This window comes from Gambusia affinis, linkage group LG11 (assembly GCF_019740435.1).
Source record: "Gambusia affinis linkage group LG11, SWU_Gaff_1.0, whole genome shotgun sequence".
Lineage (NCBI taxonomy): Eukaryota > Metazoa > Chordata > Actinopteri > Cyprinodontiformes > Poeciliidae > Gambusia > Gambusia affinis.
The window spans coordinates 1187347-1202595 of record NC_057878.1 but is presented as its reverse complement, the minus strand read 5'-3'; the positions used below and the strand labels follow the sequence as shown (position 1 = coordinate 1202595).

At 40.2% G+C, this 15249-nt stretch overlaps 1 protein-coding gene across 1 annotated transcript; it reads left to right on the top strand.

Moving 5' to 3' along the window:
• The first annotated feature begins 2874 nt into the window (after positions 1–2874).
• Positions 2875–9785, top strand: ndufa10 (NADH:ubiquinone oxidoreductase subunit A10). Its single transcript, XM_044132443.1, has 10 exons — positions 2875–3056; positions 4389–4557; positions 4641–4856; positions 4941–5027; positions 6058–6179; positions 6583–6662; positions 6736–6790; positions 7240–7325; positions 7407–7515; positions 9612–9785. The coding sequence occupies exons 1-10, from the start codon at positions 2982–2984 to the stop codon at positions 9678–9680; spliced, it is 1068 nt and encodes a 355-aa protein (XP_043988378.1). The 5' UTR covers positions 2875–2981; the 3' UTR covers positions 9681–9785.
• Positions 9786–15249: the final 5464 nt, after the last annotated feature.

Genomic DNA, 15249 nt, shown 5'->3' with positions numbered 1-15249 from the left:
AATGTTATCTTTTTAATTTCAAATGTTTTTACTTTGTTGGGATGAAACAATTCTAGATCTTCTATTCTATTGAATGTGGTTCCGAATAAACATACTAATTCCTGTGTTTCTTTGCATTTTAATTTTGGATTTCCTGGTTCCATCTCAGTTAGAGTCAAATAATCATTTTGTCATCATAAAAAGTAAAAAATACACACCTATACAGCACAAAATACAAGTTTGGAGATTCAGGAATGTTAAAGCAATGATTAATTTCATTTAAAAGGAAGAAGTACTTCAGATTTTGATCTGTTCCTGCGTCAGATAATAAACTGAAGGACATTAGTATTTTAATTTGTGTGCCAATAATAGAAGGGTGTGTGTTTAAAGCAGGTATGAGGTAAAGCAGAAAATGTCAGCTACTATTTTGGTTGCCATGCTGTTTTAATGACAAACAGTAAATCTCCTCCCTGTTGGCAGGGCCCAATATAGAGGAGAGAAATAAAACCTGCTATAAAACCAGCAGAAGTTTGGCAGAGTTAAATTCACCAAACCCCTTAGCTGGCCTCAGATGGCTGCTATGAAAATTCCCTTGCAACAAAAAATGTCAGACATACAAACAAATCATTCTCTCAGTCAGGTCATAATTTTAAACACAAATCTTAGCTGCAGGCATTATCAACAATCAGCATAATTAGAAGCACTCTATAAAGTGAGGACTCTTCAGATTCCTTTCATTTGTACATAATTACCTCCTCACTGTTGCTGTCTCTGTGAAATCTCTCTATTTCTAAAAATGCAGCTGGAAGAAAGAAAAGACTGAAGGTGGACATCCAAAAGATCCACTAAAGGAAGTGTTTTAAATTTGAACAACAGCACAAGATCAAGTATGAAACTGATCAGAGGCTGAACTTTGAGCCCAAAACCACCCACTCTGAGAAGAGTAGGCCATCAACCTTCTTTATCTTATTAGACAGGCTTTATGGTCTTGTTTCCAGGGAGGGGTAGAAATATTGCTGCGTGTGATGATGGCTTCAAGGAGAAGCCTGTGTAGAACTGTTGTTGTTCTCCAGGATGAAGTATTTTTTAAGACACAGCTTGTGGACTGCAGCGTTGTCCTGTTGAAACACCCAATAAACAGCATGTAGGGATATCCACGGCAACATCCTCACATAGCCACCTGTGCTTTCATGCTCCTACACAATCTGACGCTCCAATATTGGATTTAATGGGGGGGGTGTTATATATTTTCCAGGCACATAGTGCCACTTCATAGCACAGTCAAGTAACTATGCTATGATCAGTTGTTATAAAATGCTGTATAAAGCAGAGGGTGGTCAGTGGAAACTTACAGACAGGCCAATCTAATCAGGCAAAGTTATTATGGAAAAATGTGCTTGTTTTCCCTGTTGTAAGAGACATTGTCTATCTGTCAAGAATCCTTGGGTGAAAAAATGCTAACTGGGATTTACTGCAGGTACCACTTTTAATCAGTCTTTCTTCCCTCTTTTATTTTGACAAAAGTGTCAACAGTAAAATAAATGGTCCAGTTAGATCAGTAACTTGGAATAAGCAGAAATCAGGCCTGAAATCTTGGAAAATTTAACTACATCAAACACTGCATTGATGTTATTAAAAAATATATGCTATTATCTCCAGATGTATCTTTTCTACTGTAGAAAAGCAGACTTTAAAGTAATAAATTGTATTTGCCTTCATTGACTGTTTGGCTCTGACTTGCCCTTCTCTTTTCCCTTTGGATGCTTTTGGCTGAGTAGAGAAAGCCTGCTGTGATAAAAAAACTTCACTCTGTACCCACTCTAACGTCTTACACTAAATCTGAAGTCAACTTTTTCAGAATTAGTGAAACTCCTATTGCTGGAACACATTTTGTGGGAATTATGGAGTGAGAAAGGAGCTGTGTTTGGAACAAAATGTTTCATGATTAGAAAAAAAAGTAAAATGTAATGGTTATCTCAGTGGGCTCTGAGATTACCATCATTTGATGCTGCTGCATTAAGCAGCACAGATGCTGTTTAAAGCACAATAAACAAACATCGCACAAGCAAAAATGCTGTTACCGCATCATGTTCCAGTGTATTGATACTCAAAACTGATGTTTTGCAGCAGACTGTAGCTGTGTTTATGTTAATGGTTACCATAGCTACAGAGGAAACAGCCTATGAGTCAGAGGAGGACACTGACAGCCATGAGGCGTTATGTAAAGTTTGGACAATTCAGGTGTAATGGGTTTGTATGTGTTCTGCTCAGAATTTTGACAGAGATTACCTAAACAAATCATGATGAGCCTTGGGACAGCAATTTGAAACAGAACATCTGGTCTGATCTGTAACATCTTTACCACACTAAGCAATCTGGTAAGCAAACTGCCTCAGGGTTCACTTTAAGAGGAAACTAGGAGCTTTGACATTAAAAAGAGCTTTTGTCTTCTTTGTTTTTAATTTCCATGATTTCCATGATATTATTTGCTCTTTCTGTGAAGGAGACCCAGAAGATGTGTTTAATTTATTTTGGCCTTGTCCCTTCTCTGTGCCATTCTGGCAGTATTTGTACTTTGATCTCCACTTTTATGGAACTGGATGTCTTCCTTTGCTTTGAACATGTCTTGTCATTGACTAGTTATTGGAGGACAATAACTAAAAAAAAAAAAAGAAAAGAACAATTTTGCATTATTGATATTATTAAATTAATAAATAAAGGTCAAACAATATATAAAAACTATTAGATATTCCACCAATTCTATAGTCATTAAAACGTGCACCCCTCTTTAATGTAAGGTTATCTTGAAGCATTGTCTTGATGTTTGTCACCCCCTGGCGGTTATCATCATATCACACTGTATTTTATTGTACTGTTCTGTATTCTATGTCTCAATAAAGATAAAAAAAAAAAATCGAGTGCAGGCTCTCTTTAGTATATGACGTGTATTTGAGTCGCCCGGTAGCGGTAGCTTTCGGGTCACTGTTTGGAGGACAGCTAAGATGGCCCTGACGGTGGTCCGGTTCCTCTTCCCAGCTAGAACAACTGCTGTCAGAGCGGGGAGCGTTGTTCAGAAGGTGAGCAGCAGAACTGAGTTGTTGTGGGTCCGTACCGGCCCGGTGAGCAATTCTGTTTCACAAGGACAAGCTACCACTGTTAGCTTCTTAGCAGGTAGTTTCATACGCCGTTGTCACCGAACAGCGGCTTGTTTACCTCTTGTAGCAGAAAGTAGCAAACAGAATGTTGGATACTGATGCTCCAGATTCGCTTGTCTTACTTTAGGTCATGCTGGAGCAGCACTGCGTAAACCCTGCCTTCTTTTTTCACTTATTCTTTATTAGAAAAGCTATGTACAAAACAAGTCAGGGAAGTAAATCTGACAGTACAACTGTTATCAGAACAGAAATCTTGAAATGAGTAACTTTTCAAAGGAAAAATAAAAGAGGAAAAACCAACAAAAACATATGAGGTATATTTTAAATAGCAAGGACTTAGCAATATTTCAGCAAGCTTTTCTTATATTTAAGTGACTTAAAATATTCAACAAACCTTGTTATGACCATTACCTGAAACAATTGTCACATAATGACAACTATTTTGATAGTGTGTTTCTCTTAAACCTTTCTAAAAACCCGCCATTGTTGCGTTGAAGCAAATTTATGATTATTTTGTAACAACAAAAAATTGTTCATCATAAATTTATGATGTTACAAAGTCATGAATTTGCTTCATCACAACATTTAGCAGGATTTTAGGAAGGCTTAGGAGAAAGATTCTTTTGAAATAGTTGTCATTGTGTGATAGAAAAGCACAAAACCTTTAAGAAAATGCCGTGTCATTGCCCCTATTAGTTCATTTATTGTGAAATTTCTATGATCTGTCGAATGTGATATCAATCATTATTCATTGGTTAATCAAGTGTCACTTTGTAGTAGTAAAACATAAATCCCAGGGCGACATCATGATTTCAAAAGACATGTCAGTACAAAAAACTCAAATCACATTATGTTCAAAATGTCAAGTCCTTTGCAGTCCAAAAGGGACATGCTTCTGATCAGAATATGATAAAGGACAACCAAAAATGTTGTGAATTTTCACAAGTCTGAATGCAGTTGATGAGATACGGAACACAAGATTATAAATGTGTATGACAATATCTGGCGATATCAACATGAATTCATTAGAGGTTGAGATTTGGGCCAGGTTCTTTTGCAGTTGTGTGGGTTTTACTGGAAACTGTCTGTAGGAATTGCTAAAGAAAGCATTTCTTTATAAATTTACTCAAACTTGTAGTGAATTGTGTTGTAAAATTAACTAAAGTTGACTGAACTGTGACTAAAAGTCAACAAACCTTTAACCAGAAGCCTGAATATGAGTTAAAATGTGTGTAAATGGAGTGTGTGTTGCAGGCGGGTATCCATACGAGCCCAGGGCGGAGCCTGGAGTATGGTTGGTTGGCATACATTCTGGGTGAGAGGACCACGCCACGGTTCAAGCAGTATAGCAAAATCATCACAATTGATGGCAACCTAGCCTCAGGGAAAGGAGCGCTGGCTCAGAAGCTGGCTGACAAACTGGGTAATAAACCCCACACACTAGCTGGTGCAGGTTCTGACCTCTGAGAGAAGAAAGCTGATTGGTTCTGGTGAATGTATCCACAGGGATGCTGTACATGCCAGAGGCTGACACCTTCTACATGGACAGGATGACTGGTGAGAAGGAGCCTCTCCCTCGTGACTTTAATGGCATGTGCAGCCTGGAGAAGTTCTACACAGACCCTAAAGCTGCTGATGGCAACAGCTACAGGCTGCAGCTGTGGATGTACACAATGAGGCTGCTGCAGTACTCAGATGCCATCGAGCACTTGCTCAGCACAGGTACCACCTATACACTCACACTTCTCCTAGACAGAGGTGATGTAGAAAACCACTCACCTCTGTCCTGATATGCTATTCTTTAAGGCCAAGGAGTAATCCTGGAGCGCTCTCCATTCAGCGACATGGTCTTCCTGGATGCTATGTTCAACCTGGGCTACATCAGGAAGGAATGTAAGTATCTGGCAACAAAGAAGACTAGACATTGGCTTTTCAACCAAGGTTTTATTTGAGCTCTGTAAGGCAGTTGTAAAAATGATTTTAGTATTCCAGTAAACTGTCAGTTATTCTGACGATTAATCGAATAAAACGAAACGAAATTAGATGGAAACTAAATGTACTATGTAAAAATCTGATATTTTCTGGGGGTGACAAAGGGGGTACTATGACTTTTGGAGGGGGTGCTACAGCGCCCCCTGGCGCTGCTACTGCGAGCAAATGAAAGGGGGAGATGATGGCTGAACACAGAAGCACATAGTTAGTAAGTCACGTTTTTTTCTTGGATTTTACAGTACCACGTTAAGTCCCTGAACTTTACATTTTAAAAACAAATCAAAAAAGCGCAATGGGACTTGGATGTAACGAGTAACGCAACGCTTTTATAGAAATGTAGTGAAGTAGAAAGTATAGATACTTACTGTAAAATGTAGTGGAGTAAAAAATATAAATTATCCAATTTAATAGATGAAATCTGATTTTGCCCAGTCATTTCTAGCTTTTGTTTCCAGGATTTGGCACCTTTGCCACACAAAAACCTCATCTGCCAGCTATATACCCCCACGGTGCGCTGTGCCACCCACTTGTGACCAGAATGATAGGGAAGGTATTTTCCGGTTTGTTTGTAAAGCTAAACTAAGCATCAGCTACAGCAGTTCACTGCGTTCTGTCTACATCAGTCTCCACTGCAGCTGTATAAATCCAGTCACCACACTCTTCACTGCCGTTTGCTAGGCAGCAGCTCCTAGTGAAAAAGCCCTTGTCTCCATACATCAGCAGACATTTAAACGTCAGCAAATGCTCATTTACAGTTGTTAATTCCACATGGCAACAATAGTTGACATAGGGCGCTTCTAATTTTGTTCAGTATATGTATGGGGTCCCCTGAAGGTCAGTGGGCACCCACTGTGTTTTCTGTGAGAAACCCTTCAGTCTGATTAAAGACAGTCCACACAGGCGTCTTTATTCATCAGTCTGTAACCTGCAGGTGTGAATCACTACAATGAGATCAAAACCATCAGCATCTGTGAGTTCCTCCCTCCTCACCTTGTCTTGTACATCGACCAACCAGCAGAGGAGGTGCAGAAGAAGCTCAAGCAGAGCGGGAAGGTACGGCGCTGCTAGTGCTGCTAGCTTAAAGTCAGTGGAGTGCAACTCCACTGACTTTAACATTTCCAATACTTACCTATAATATACATCCCATAATAACCATCCTCTACATCCCCAAAAATCTGATCTGCAGCCCAAATTCCTAAGTGAGACTGTAGGGTAGCATCTTCTCTCCTCTCTGTTCCTGCAGATGAAGACCAGGTACTGCTAGTTGAAGCTGTTACTAGCCTAGTTATTAGGCTAGTTAGTTGTGACAGATAACTAGAAACAGCCTAGTTATCTGTTATTGTCTAGGCTGTCTGGTAACTACTGTTGTAACCTGAGACTGATTGCAGTCTCACAGACTACAGCCAACCAGCTTGGTGACAGCTGTCTGATGTTACTCTGTAATGTTTTCCTTCAGCCTCACCTGCAGAACGTTTCCCTGCAGTATTTGAAGAGCATAGAGGATTCCTACAAGAAGACTTTCCTCCCCAGCATCCGGTATGTGACCAGAGAGCGTTGGACATGTCTCTGTCTCTGTTGATCATTAACCCTCACACCTTGTTATCCTCAGAGAAACCTCTGAATTGCTGGTCTATGATACGACCCAAACACAGGACGTTGAGAGGGTAAGACACCATCTCCAATTACCATTAAACACTTTTGAAAATTTTTTTTTAATTTTTTTTTTGCATCACAAGTTATATGATCACCAGCTGGATGTTGCTACTGGCAAAAACCATGAGAAAGACAACAGGAAGTGTTCTTTTTCAGTCGTTTTAGGGGTTTTTTTTTGGACAATGTGCAGCTGACTCCACCAGAGCTCTCACAGCATCACACACTTCATAAAAACTTGTGTTTCATTCCAACATGTTGAATCCATAATTCTTCTGTAAAATCATCTCGTGTGACTGTTTACGTCCATGGTTTTTAATTACCTATCGCTACTCACGTGTTATTTAAATTTAATTTCTTAATTAACGGAAAGTTTGCAATTGCAAAATTGTGTTTCTTCGACATTAGCAGAACGTGAATATCATGATCTGATGAAGACATGTTCACCTCCATGCTGTCCCAGGTGGTGGAGGACATAGAGTACCTGAAGTTTGATAAGGGGCCGTGGCTGGAGCAGGACGATGTTAGCTACCACCACATGAGGAAACTGTGAGTTGCTCCGCCTCTTTTGTCTGAGCATGCTTCCAAACCAGCTCCTCAGGCTGCAAGTTCCTCTCTTCTGTGTTTCAGAGTGCAGGACAAGCAGAGGGTCGGCTCGCTCACCCACATACCTGTGTTCCTGCCAGAGATCACCATCGGAGCCCACGACTACGACCAGAAGTACTACGCTTACAGAGCGGTGAGTTGGCACATGCTTGGGCTGGGACCGGTTTTGATGTCCTGCATACAGCTGCACCTCAATCACAGTCCCACTGGTCATTGAAGCCAGTCCCTTTTATTATTTTCCAAAAGCCTAATATTGAGGATGGACATTTTTTTTCTATGTTTTAAAGGACAAAATCCGAATGATGTGTAATAACTGTCATTGGTTATTATCTCATTTGAGACGTCATACATTGATTTTTACCATTTCATCTATCAGTTTTTATTAGGTTGTTGACTCACTGACTGAAACATAAGAAGACTGTTTGACTACATGTTTGTTTGGACTTTAGACTTCTTTAAATTCAGGTTTAATCTGACTGCTTCACTTTTCGTCCAGAACTTGAGACCTTGATTTCCAGATGAAATGCAGAATTTACTGTCATGTGAGACCAGGACTTTGGACCAGTGAACTACAGTCCAGTTGTTTAGTCTGTAGCCCAGGTGAGACGCCTCTGATGTGGCCTCTGATTCAGGAGTGGCTTGACATGAAGACTGTGATGCTGGAGGTGTGTGTGTGTGTGTGAGGTAGCTCTTGCAGCTTTGAGTTCAGTTTCTTACCTTGTGAATCTTCCACAAACATGGCTTTGCTTCACCATCCAATCAAGTTTGAGGATATATCTGTCCCCAGACATCTTTTTACACCCACTATTCCCTTCTAGGTGTTCTCTGCACCTGGGTGTAGCTGCTTTGAGCATCACAGTGGAACTTCACCACAAACACTTTATCTGCTTAGTTCCAGCAGTAAAACAAACATGGAGATGCTTTGAGATGTGAATGAGGAGCAGTGCTGACAGCTCTGATAAGTTGAGGTGTTCATAGCCCCTCCACCAGGTTGAAGGAGGAATTAAGACATTAGGCTCTGATTTGTTGTGTTTGCCAGCTGAGTTCTGTTTTAGTTCAACAGAGCTCTTTGATTCGGTTAGCTGTTTTATCTGATGCAGAGCTTTGTAAAAGCCTGAAAATCCATAATGAGAAACCTTTTCTTTCTAATGTCTACTTTGTTCCTTTTTTTATTGACTCTTCTTATTTTTCTCCTCTTCCCTGGGCCACCAAGTCAGCCTGATGAAAGTCATTTTCCTGTGCTGAAATATCGAACCCCTCGTAGTTACAAATGTCACATGTGGAATATTCCAGCCGGCTGTTTGTATCATCGGTCTTGTGGGGAAACATTCGGGTCTGACCTTTACTGTTTATTGACTGGAGCCGTTTTTGTCTCCCCCTGCTGCACGAATCGGGCCGAGTAATGCAACAGCAGGCCGTGACCTGACATTTCACTCCGAGTCAGGATCTCAGAGGAGGGAATGAGGACGACGACACACAGCAGCAGAATGGCTCCCTCAGCACATTTCAGCCAGCAGAGCACAGCCAGTGGCCCACATATTCACAACTGTTAGAACTTCCTGTGAAACCCTGAGCGTCTGGCTCTGGATTCCAACTGGAATTTGGCAAAAAGTGTTTTACTGTTCTTGTTCTGTTGACTGAAATAAACAGAAGCTCTAGTAATGATGTAGAGAAACTCAATTTTCTTGAAGTTCACCTCTGGGGTTTTTCTGTGAAACAACCTAAAGTTGGATTTATGTAAGATGTAAACTCAGTGCAGTTATACTTGCATAAACCATTTATTGTCAAATCAGAATGTCCTCATTTATGTTTAGGGGGTTTCTGCTTTGGTTAAAAATCAGCTCTTTCCCTGAAGATGCCTTGATAATATTGACGTAAGACGACTTGGTATTTAAAGTTTAAGGTGTGAAAACTTTGTGCTTTGACTTACTTAGGAAAAAGATACTTTGTCTACTAATTGGGAAAGAGTATATGAAACCAGCTGAAACTGGTCTGAACCGGTTCTGTCGGTGGGAGTGAGAACAACTCTATTGTTTAGAAGCTGTTTGTTTAGAAATGTACTCTTTGGTCTGGCTCTCATCCTCTCTGAGTCTCCAGGATGCTGCTTCAGCTTCTTGAATAAAAATGTAGTAACATTTAGTTGAAATTGTGTCTCATGTTTGAATAGGAAAATGTCCATAACACTGAGACGTGGCTGTAAATGAATGCTGCTCTGTCTTGTTGTTTCAGCTGCCTGGGAAGAATTACGCTCGTGGCTACAATGCAGATGTTGGAGACAAGTACATCTGGCTCAAGTGATTTTTCTTTTCTCTCATCTCTGATGTTGACTGATCTGCTAATAGAACTCAGTTATGTTGTACAGTCTGAGGAAAAACTATGTATTAAAGAAATATTCAAATTAAAGTGTGTTCAATTATTTTTTTCTTTTACTAGAAACTCCCAGTGTGAAGCAGGTCTGTCAGCATTCAGCTTCAGTAATACACACACACGCACATTTAGACGAATATACACACTTATCTTGTGTGTAGTTAAGTGTGAATATACACACTTAACTACACAATGTCATTCCATCACTGACCAAACCCTACGGTTCATTTCCTTCTATGTGGGGTTAGCCACCGTTACACCAGGAGGTGAGCAGAAGGCCTCAGTTGTTGATATGTTTACAGACTTTTTTGTTATAGTTTTTGTGACAGTATTTTCAGTTCTTTGACTCATTCTGAGATGATTGCAATAGTTGATTTGAATGATTGGTTTCATTCTTTAGTTCTGTAGGCTTCAGAAAGCATGAGAACTTTCCTGAAATTGTACTGAATATGAATATAAATGCTGACAAACATTTATATTAGCATTAATGAGAAACGAATGTGTGCTTCATAACGCAGTGTTACTCAGAGAGAAAAAAATATATGTAGGCTATATATGTATATATATACTCTCACACATATACATACACATATATATATAAGCAGTATTCAGCTATGCACCACAAATCTGGAACAGGCTTCCAGAAAACTGCAAAACAGCTGAAAAACTGAGTTCCTTTAAATCAAGGCAAACCCACATGTTTAGAGTTGCTTTGGAACCATAATAAATGACCAACGTGTTTGTGGTTTAATGACAGCACTAGACAAAATGTAAAATGTTTACTGGTTTTCTCAATTGACTGTGGTGTTTTGTATGACTTTGTATTTTTGTGATTTTATGATGTAAAGCTGCCCTGCGACAGACTGGCGACCTGTCCAGGGTGACCCCGCCTCTCGCCTGGAATGCAGCTGGAGATAGGAACCAGCAACCCTCCCGACCCCTCTAAGGGACAAGGGTGAACAGAAAATGGATGGATGGATGATGTAAAGCAATTTGAACTGCATTGTCATTGAAATATGCCATACAACTCTTGATCGAGTACAAATAATCAATGCACCTAATCAAAAAATGGGAACATCTTTAAGCAACTTTTATGGCATTGCAGAGACATTTAGCAATGACAAGATATCGTATCTCTGACCTGAACACAGCATGAGACATAAAATCATTTGGAGATTTTAGCATAAGGCTAATCAGGTGTTTGAGGTGAGCAGGAGCGCAAGATAAGAGCCCTGTCAGTTTGGGTTAATCTGCAATGGGAAGATGTCGGAAAGCATTAAGGCCCTGACTCGGAACACAAATACATCTGTCACATTAAGGTTTAACTTTTTCAGGTCATTTCAGAGAAATTAAAGGAGACATAGCTTTCTGGTGGCAGCAATTAGCACCCACAGGGTGTGTAATCTGTAATTTTTAGAGACGGAAGCAAGAGAAGCATTAAAGTTTGGAACTGAAGACTGATGCTCTGAAACAGTAGAAATCACAAACACTTTGTGACTTGAAATTCCAGAAAAAGTTCATTCAAACCAATCATTCAGACAGACAGACAATGTAGCAAAGGTTAGTTTAAAGAAAGTACATAACATGTTTTTTTATTGTCTGAAAACAGTTCCTGTTTTAGACTAACTGGAATTACCAACATTATTTTTTGTTCCTAAATGCCAGGAATGATGAGGAACACAATAGTCATTTTCTTCACATTGAGAGATTTAGTTTTTGTTCTGGGGTTTATTTACACTTTTCAGACCAAAACACACTCATATCTGGGACACATAACCCAGTTACTCCTTCCAGAACACTGTGACGTCTGGACATTCCTATGATGTTCATACTTGTACATAACTGTGAATAGATGCTTGTTTCACCTTCAATCTTCTGGTGAAGTCAAGGTCCACTAAATGTGTGTTCTGTATCCTTACAATCATCTGGACTGCCCTGAAATGAGTGTAGTGCTGTTGAACATAAACAAAGTTATTTAGAAAGAAATTCTGGTGCTCAGCAAATACAAACATTATTGGCAATGCTAACTGATCTAAAACATAATAAAGTTTGAACAGCTTTGCTGTCAGGCAGAGAAATACAACAAAAAACTTTTTTTTTTTCTAGACATTGCAGTTTCAGCTGGATCTGCTGCTAAAATATTTTTCTTTCCCAAATGGTCCAGTCATGTTTTCCTGTTTTTATTCCAGTGAGTTAGAGGTTGCTTTCAGTCTAACACTGTGGTATGCCTCACACCCTCCTCTTCCTCAACTCTCTCTATCTCATGGTGTCCCATCTGTCTGTCTCCTCTGGTGTCAGTTTTATTCATGAATGTTCTGTTGGTATGAATAGCTTATTTATTCAAAACACACCCACAAACACACATACAACAATCCACTGGAAATGCACAAGGGGTGCATTAAAAATGAGAAAATGTTGCGGGAACGATTGAGAAGATGACAAGAAATTATAACATGGTGGAAACACTATAAAAAAGGAATCAACGGTCGGAGACTTTAGGACTTCAGAAAGTGAAATGGTTTATTTCATGTAAATATAAATATAATGCAAATATACATGGTATGGATCTGTCTGTTACTGCAAGTGATAACCTGAAGGAAGAAACTGTTTTTGCAAGTAGTGCTCCATAGCACCAACCTCAATGTAAAAATCTGAGCACAGTGTGTCCAGAATGTGTGGGATCTGCAGAGGGGTTTTGGCTTCTCTACACAGTTAAGGTGGTTTGTTCGTTGTTCAGTTGGTGCACGGCCAGAGAGACAGAAATGTGATCTGTACATGTCACAAACACAACGCAGCATTGGAGAACATGGAAGCTCTTTTGAAACTTTTGATCAGTCTGTGACGTTTTGTTGGACTTTGTCGCTGTTAAATTTTTTCAAACGATCACTGAGATTATTGCAAGAGAATTGCTTTTGTGACACAACCACTGTCTCCACACACTAGCTCAGTGGTGTCCAGGGTTCTGCAGAATCCTGTTAATGAGCCATCATTTGATCCAGCTGTGGTGTTGAACCAAGGACAGAACTAAACCACGCAGGATGCCGACCCTTGAGGACCAGCTTTGGAAACACCCGTCCTAGCCAAGTCTTCTGACTTTTTATGGCCAAATGCGGCAGAGTTAAAGCAACACTGCACTGAGTCTATCTGGTCCTTCACAGAGTTGGTATTAGTTTAACTCTGCATTATTTCAACAAGAGATTGAGTAGCTTTAACTATTTCAAGTGTTAAAATTGAAAGACGGAGCTGGCATCAACTGACACAAAGCCCAAAACTAACAGAATCTGTTTGCTGGAATAGGAAGCTAGAAAAATCATGTTGAACATCATGAGTAGATCTGTGGATTTAGAGTTTAAGTGTTTGTCATATTGTGGAGCTATGTGAGTATGTGTGATTTTCAGTCATATTGTTATCATTTCTAGAACCCACAGCCCCCTGCTATACTGCTGATCCTGATAGGTTTGAACAGCACTAGGAGCCAGAAGCAAAATTATAACAATTCCTTTTACTTGAGCTGCACAAACAGATTCGGAGGGCAGCTGTCCTACAGATGTTCTGTTAGTGTGAGACGGTCTTCCACAGCAGATTGCTGCTTCTAAACCTCTCCATGCGCAAGTGTATAGCTTTGCCAACCTTTCAAAGGCCAGCTATGATCTATCCTGATGATGGAGGCCCTGAGGAACGAAGCTAAGGACATTTTGCATGGATTAAACTCCAAATTTCCTCTTGCTCAAGGGAGTGGAAAAGCTCCACTCTTTCCAACCTTTCATCCTGATAGGAAGGAGAATAGAGCGTGCGTTTGGTGCATCTCTTCACTTTCTGCTTACTCTGACATTTTCCTCCAAAACCTGTTGGCCGCTGCTCCCCCTCTGAACTCCAGTTCACATTTTTAAATATTATCTCAGCATAAATGAAGTGTCAGCATGTGGTAATAGGGATCAGCTAGTTTTGATTACAGGCTTTAGGGATTCAAAGGGCATTCATGGACTTTTAAAATTGAAAACTGGTGATTAACGTCAATGCACTGGCATGTGAATGAGCAGCACTTAATTATGACAGTAAGCCTCCAGCCCGCCTTGGACCCTCCTCTGCTGTAGAACACGTGCTCTGCCTGTACTCTACATCAAAGCACTGTCCATTTTGATTTAATTCAGTTAATTTAATTCACTTCCCTTCAGTCTGGCTTATTTAATGTTTACATATAAACTAAACTAAAGGGAAAGGAAAGGGGGCTATCACATAAAACACACACGTCAAGTTCAAATCTAAATGCATGAGTAACTCAGTGTCAGCTCATTGGTATTCAGTCTGTTGTGGTCAGGTTTACATTCAGCCCAATTACATCCACTGAGTACAACTGAAAACAGTTAGATCTATTAAATTACTAAATGCCAATAAATAGGCAGCCTCTACTTAAGGGGGATGAGCAGCTTGCATCTGGTTAAGGTACCTTTCAGGACACATGGATAAACAGAACGAGCAAAAGAATTAGTTATCCTAGTAGAGAAGTGGTAGAGAAAGAAATGACAAGTGTTTTGACCCCCGTGGTCAGCAGACTACCGGCTGTGGCTGAGAGCAGCTTGTTTACTTGCTGCCCTGTGGCTGAACATCAGGCCACTCAGACAAAAGCAGAGGGAATAACTGACAGCACAGCAGCCCGGAGCAGTCACACTGAACTAATGGAGGGTGGAGAACATGAACTCTGGAGAGGAGTGTTTGCCTCACTGTGCTGTCCGCTATAATGCACCGCTGAGGTCTTATCAGTTGTGAGAGCAGGCAGTGGAAAATTACTTATAGAATGAAGCTGTAACTCCAGAGCTGGAGCTGCACTGGAAGCACTAAGTCAACATTATTGGTTGGGAAGACAAAGGCTACAGTGAAGTGAACTAAGGATGCTTTCAGATGGAGGCCTGGGATTAGGCATGTTTGGCTTGTTTTGTTTGAAGCAACAAGAAATGTGTTTTGCTTGAGGTTACGCAACAAGCTTGATCAAATAAGCTCATTAATATAGAACTAACTTGGAAGGAAAAAGCTTTTCAGATTATATTTATTTTTGTTTGAGGGGTGTGTACATTTTTTTAACTTGTGAACATGTATGTCATTTTTAATGGAGTACACAACTAGTGGCAGTCACGCCAACAGATTTTTCCAAATGAGCTGAGGATCTCTGCAGCTCCTCCAGAAGTAACAAAGTCCTCTTCCCTGCTTCACTGATCAATAATTTCTTTGCCTATTAGTTTATGTGACAGCCAGGTGTTGGGAGGTTTGCAGCTGTATAAACCTGTAGCTGAAGCCTTTCACCGTCCTGATGATGGATCACAATAGGGTTTGGGACATTGTTTGGTTTTCCATCTCTGCTGCACAATTCTTCACAATGGTGTTTCTGCTGGGTTTCTTGGTCTGTTGATTAATGTTCGCTAACAAACCTCCAAGATCTTTGCAGAACAGTTTATTAACTATTTTGTGCTGATCTTTCACATGAGGTTGGCATGAAATAATGAAG

What these genes read in the sequence shown, in the direction of transcription:
- ndufa10 (XM_044132443.1), top strand. Translation starts at nt 2,982, where the DNA reads ATGGCCCTGACGGTGGTCCGGTTCCTCTTCCCAGCTAGAACAACTGCT. An exon ending in AGCTCAAGCAGAGCGGGAAG is followed by an intron (nt 6,180 to 6,582) that starts GTACGGCGCTGC and finishes GTTTTCCTTCAG; the next exon opens with CCTCACCTGCAGAACGTTTC. An exon ending in TACCACCACATGAGGAAACT is followed by an intron (nt 7,326 to 7,406) that starts GTGAGTTGCTCC and finishes TCTGTGTTTCAG; the next exon opens with AGTGCAGGACAAGCAGAGGG.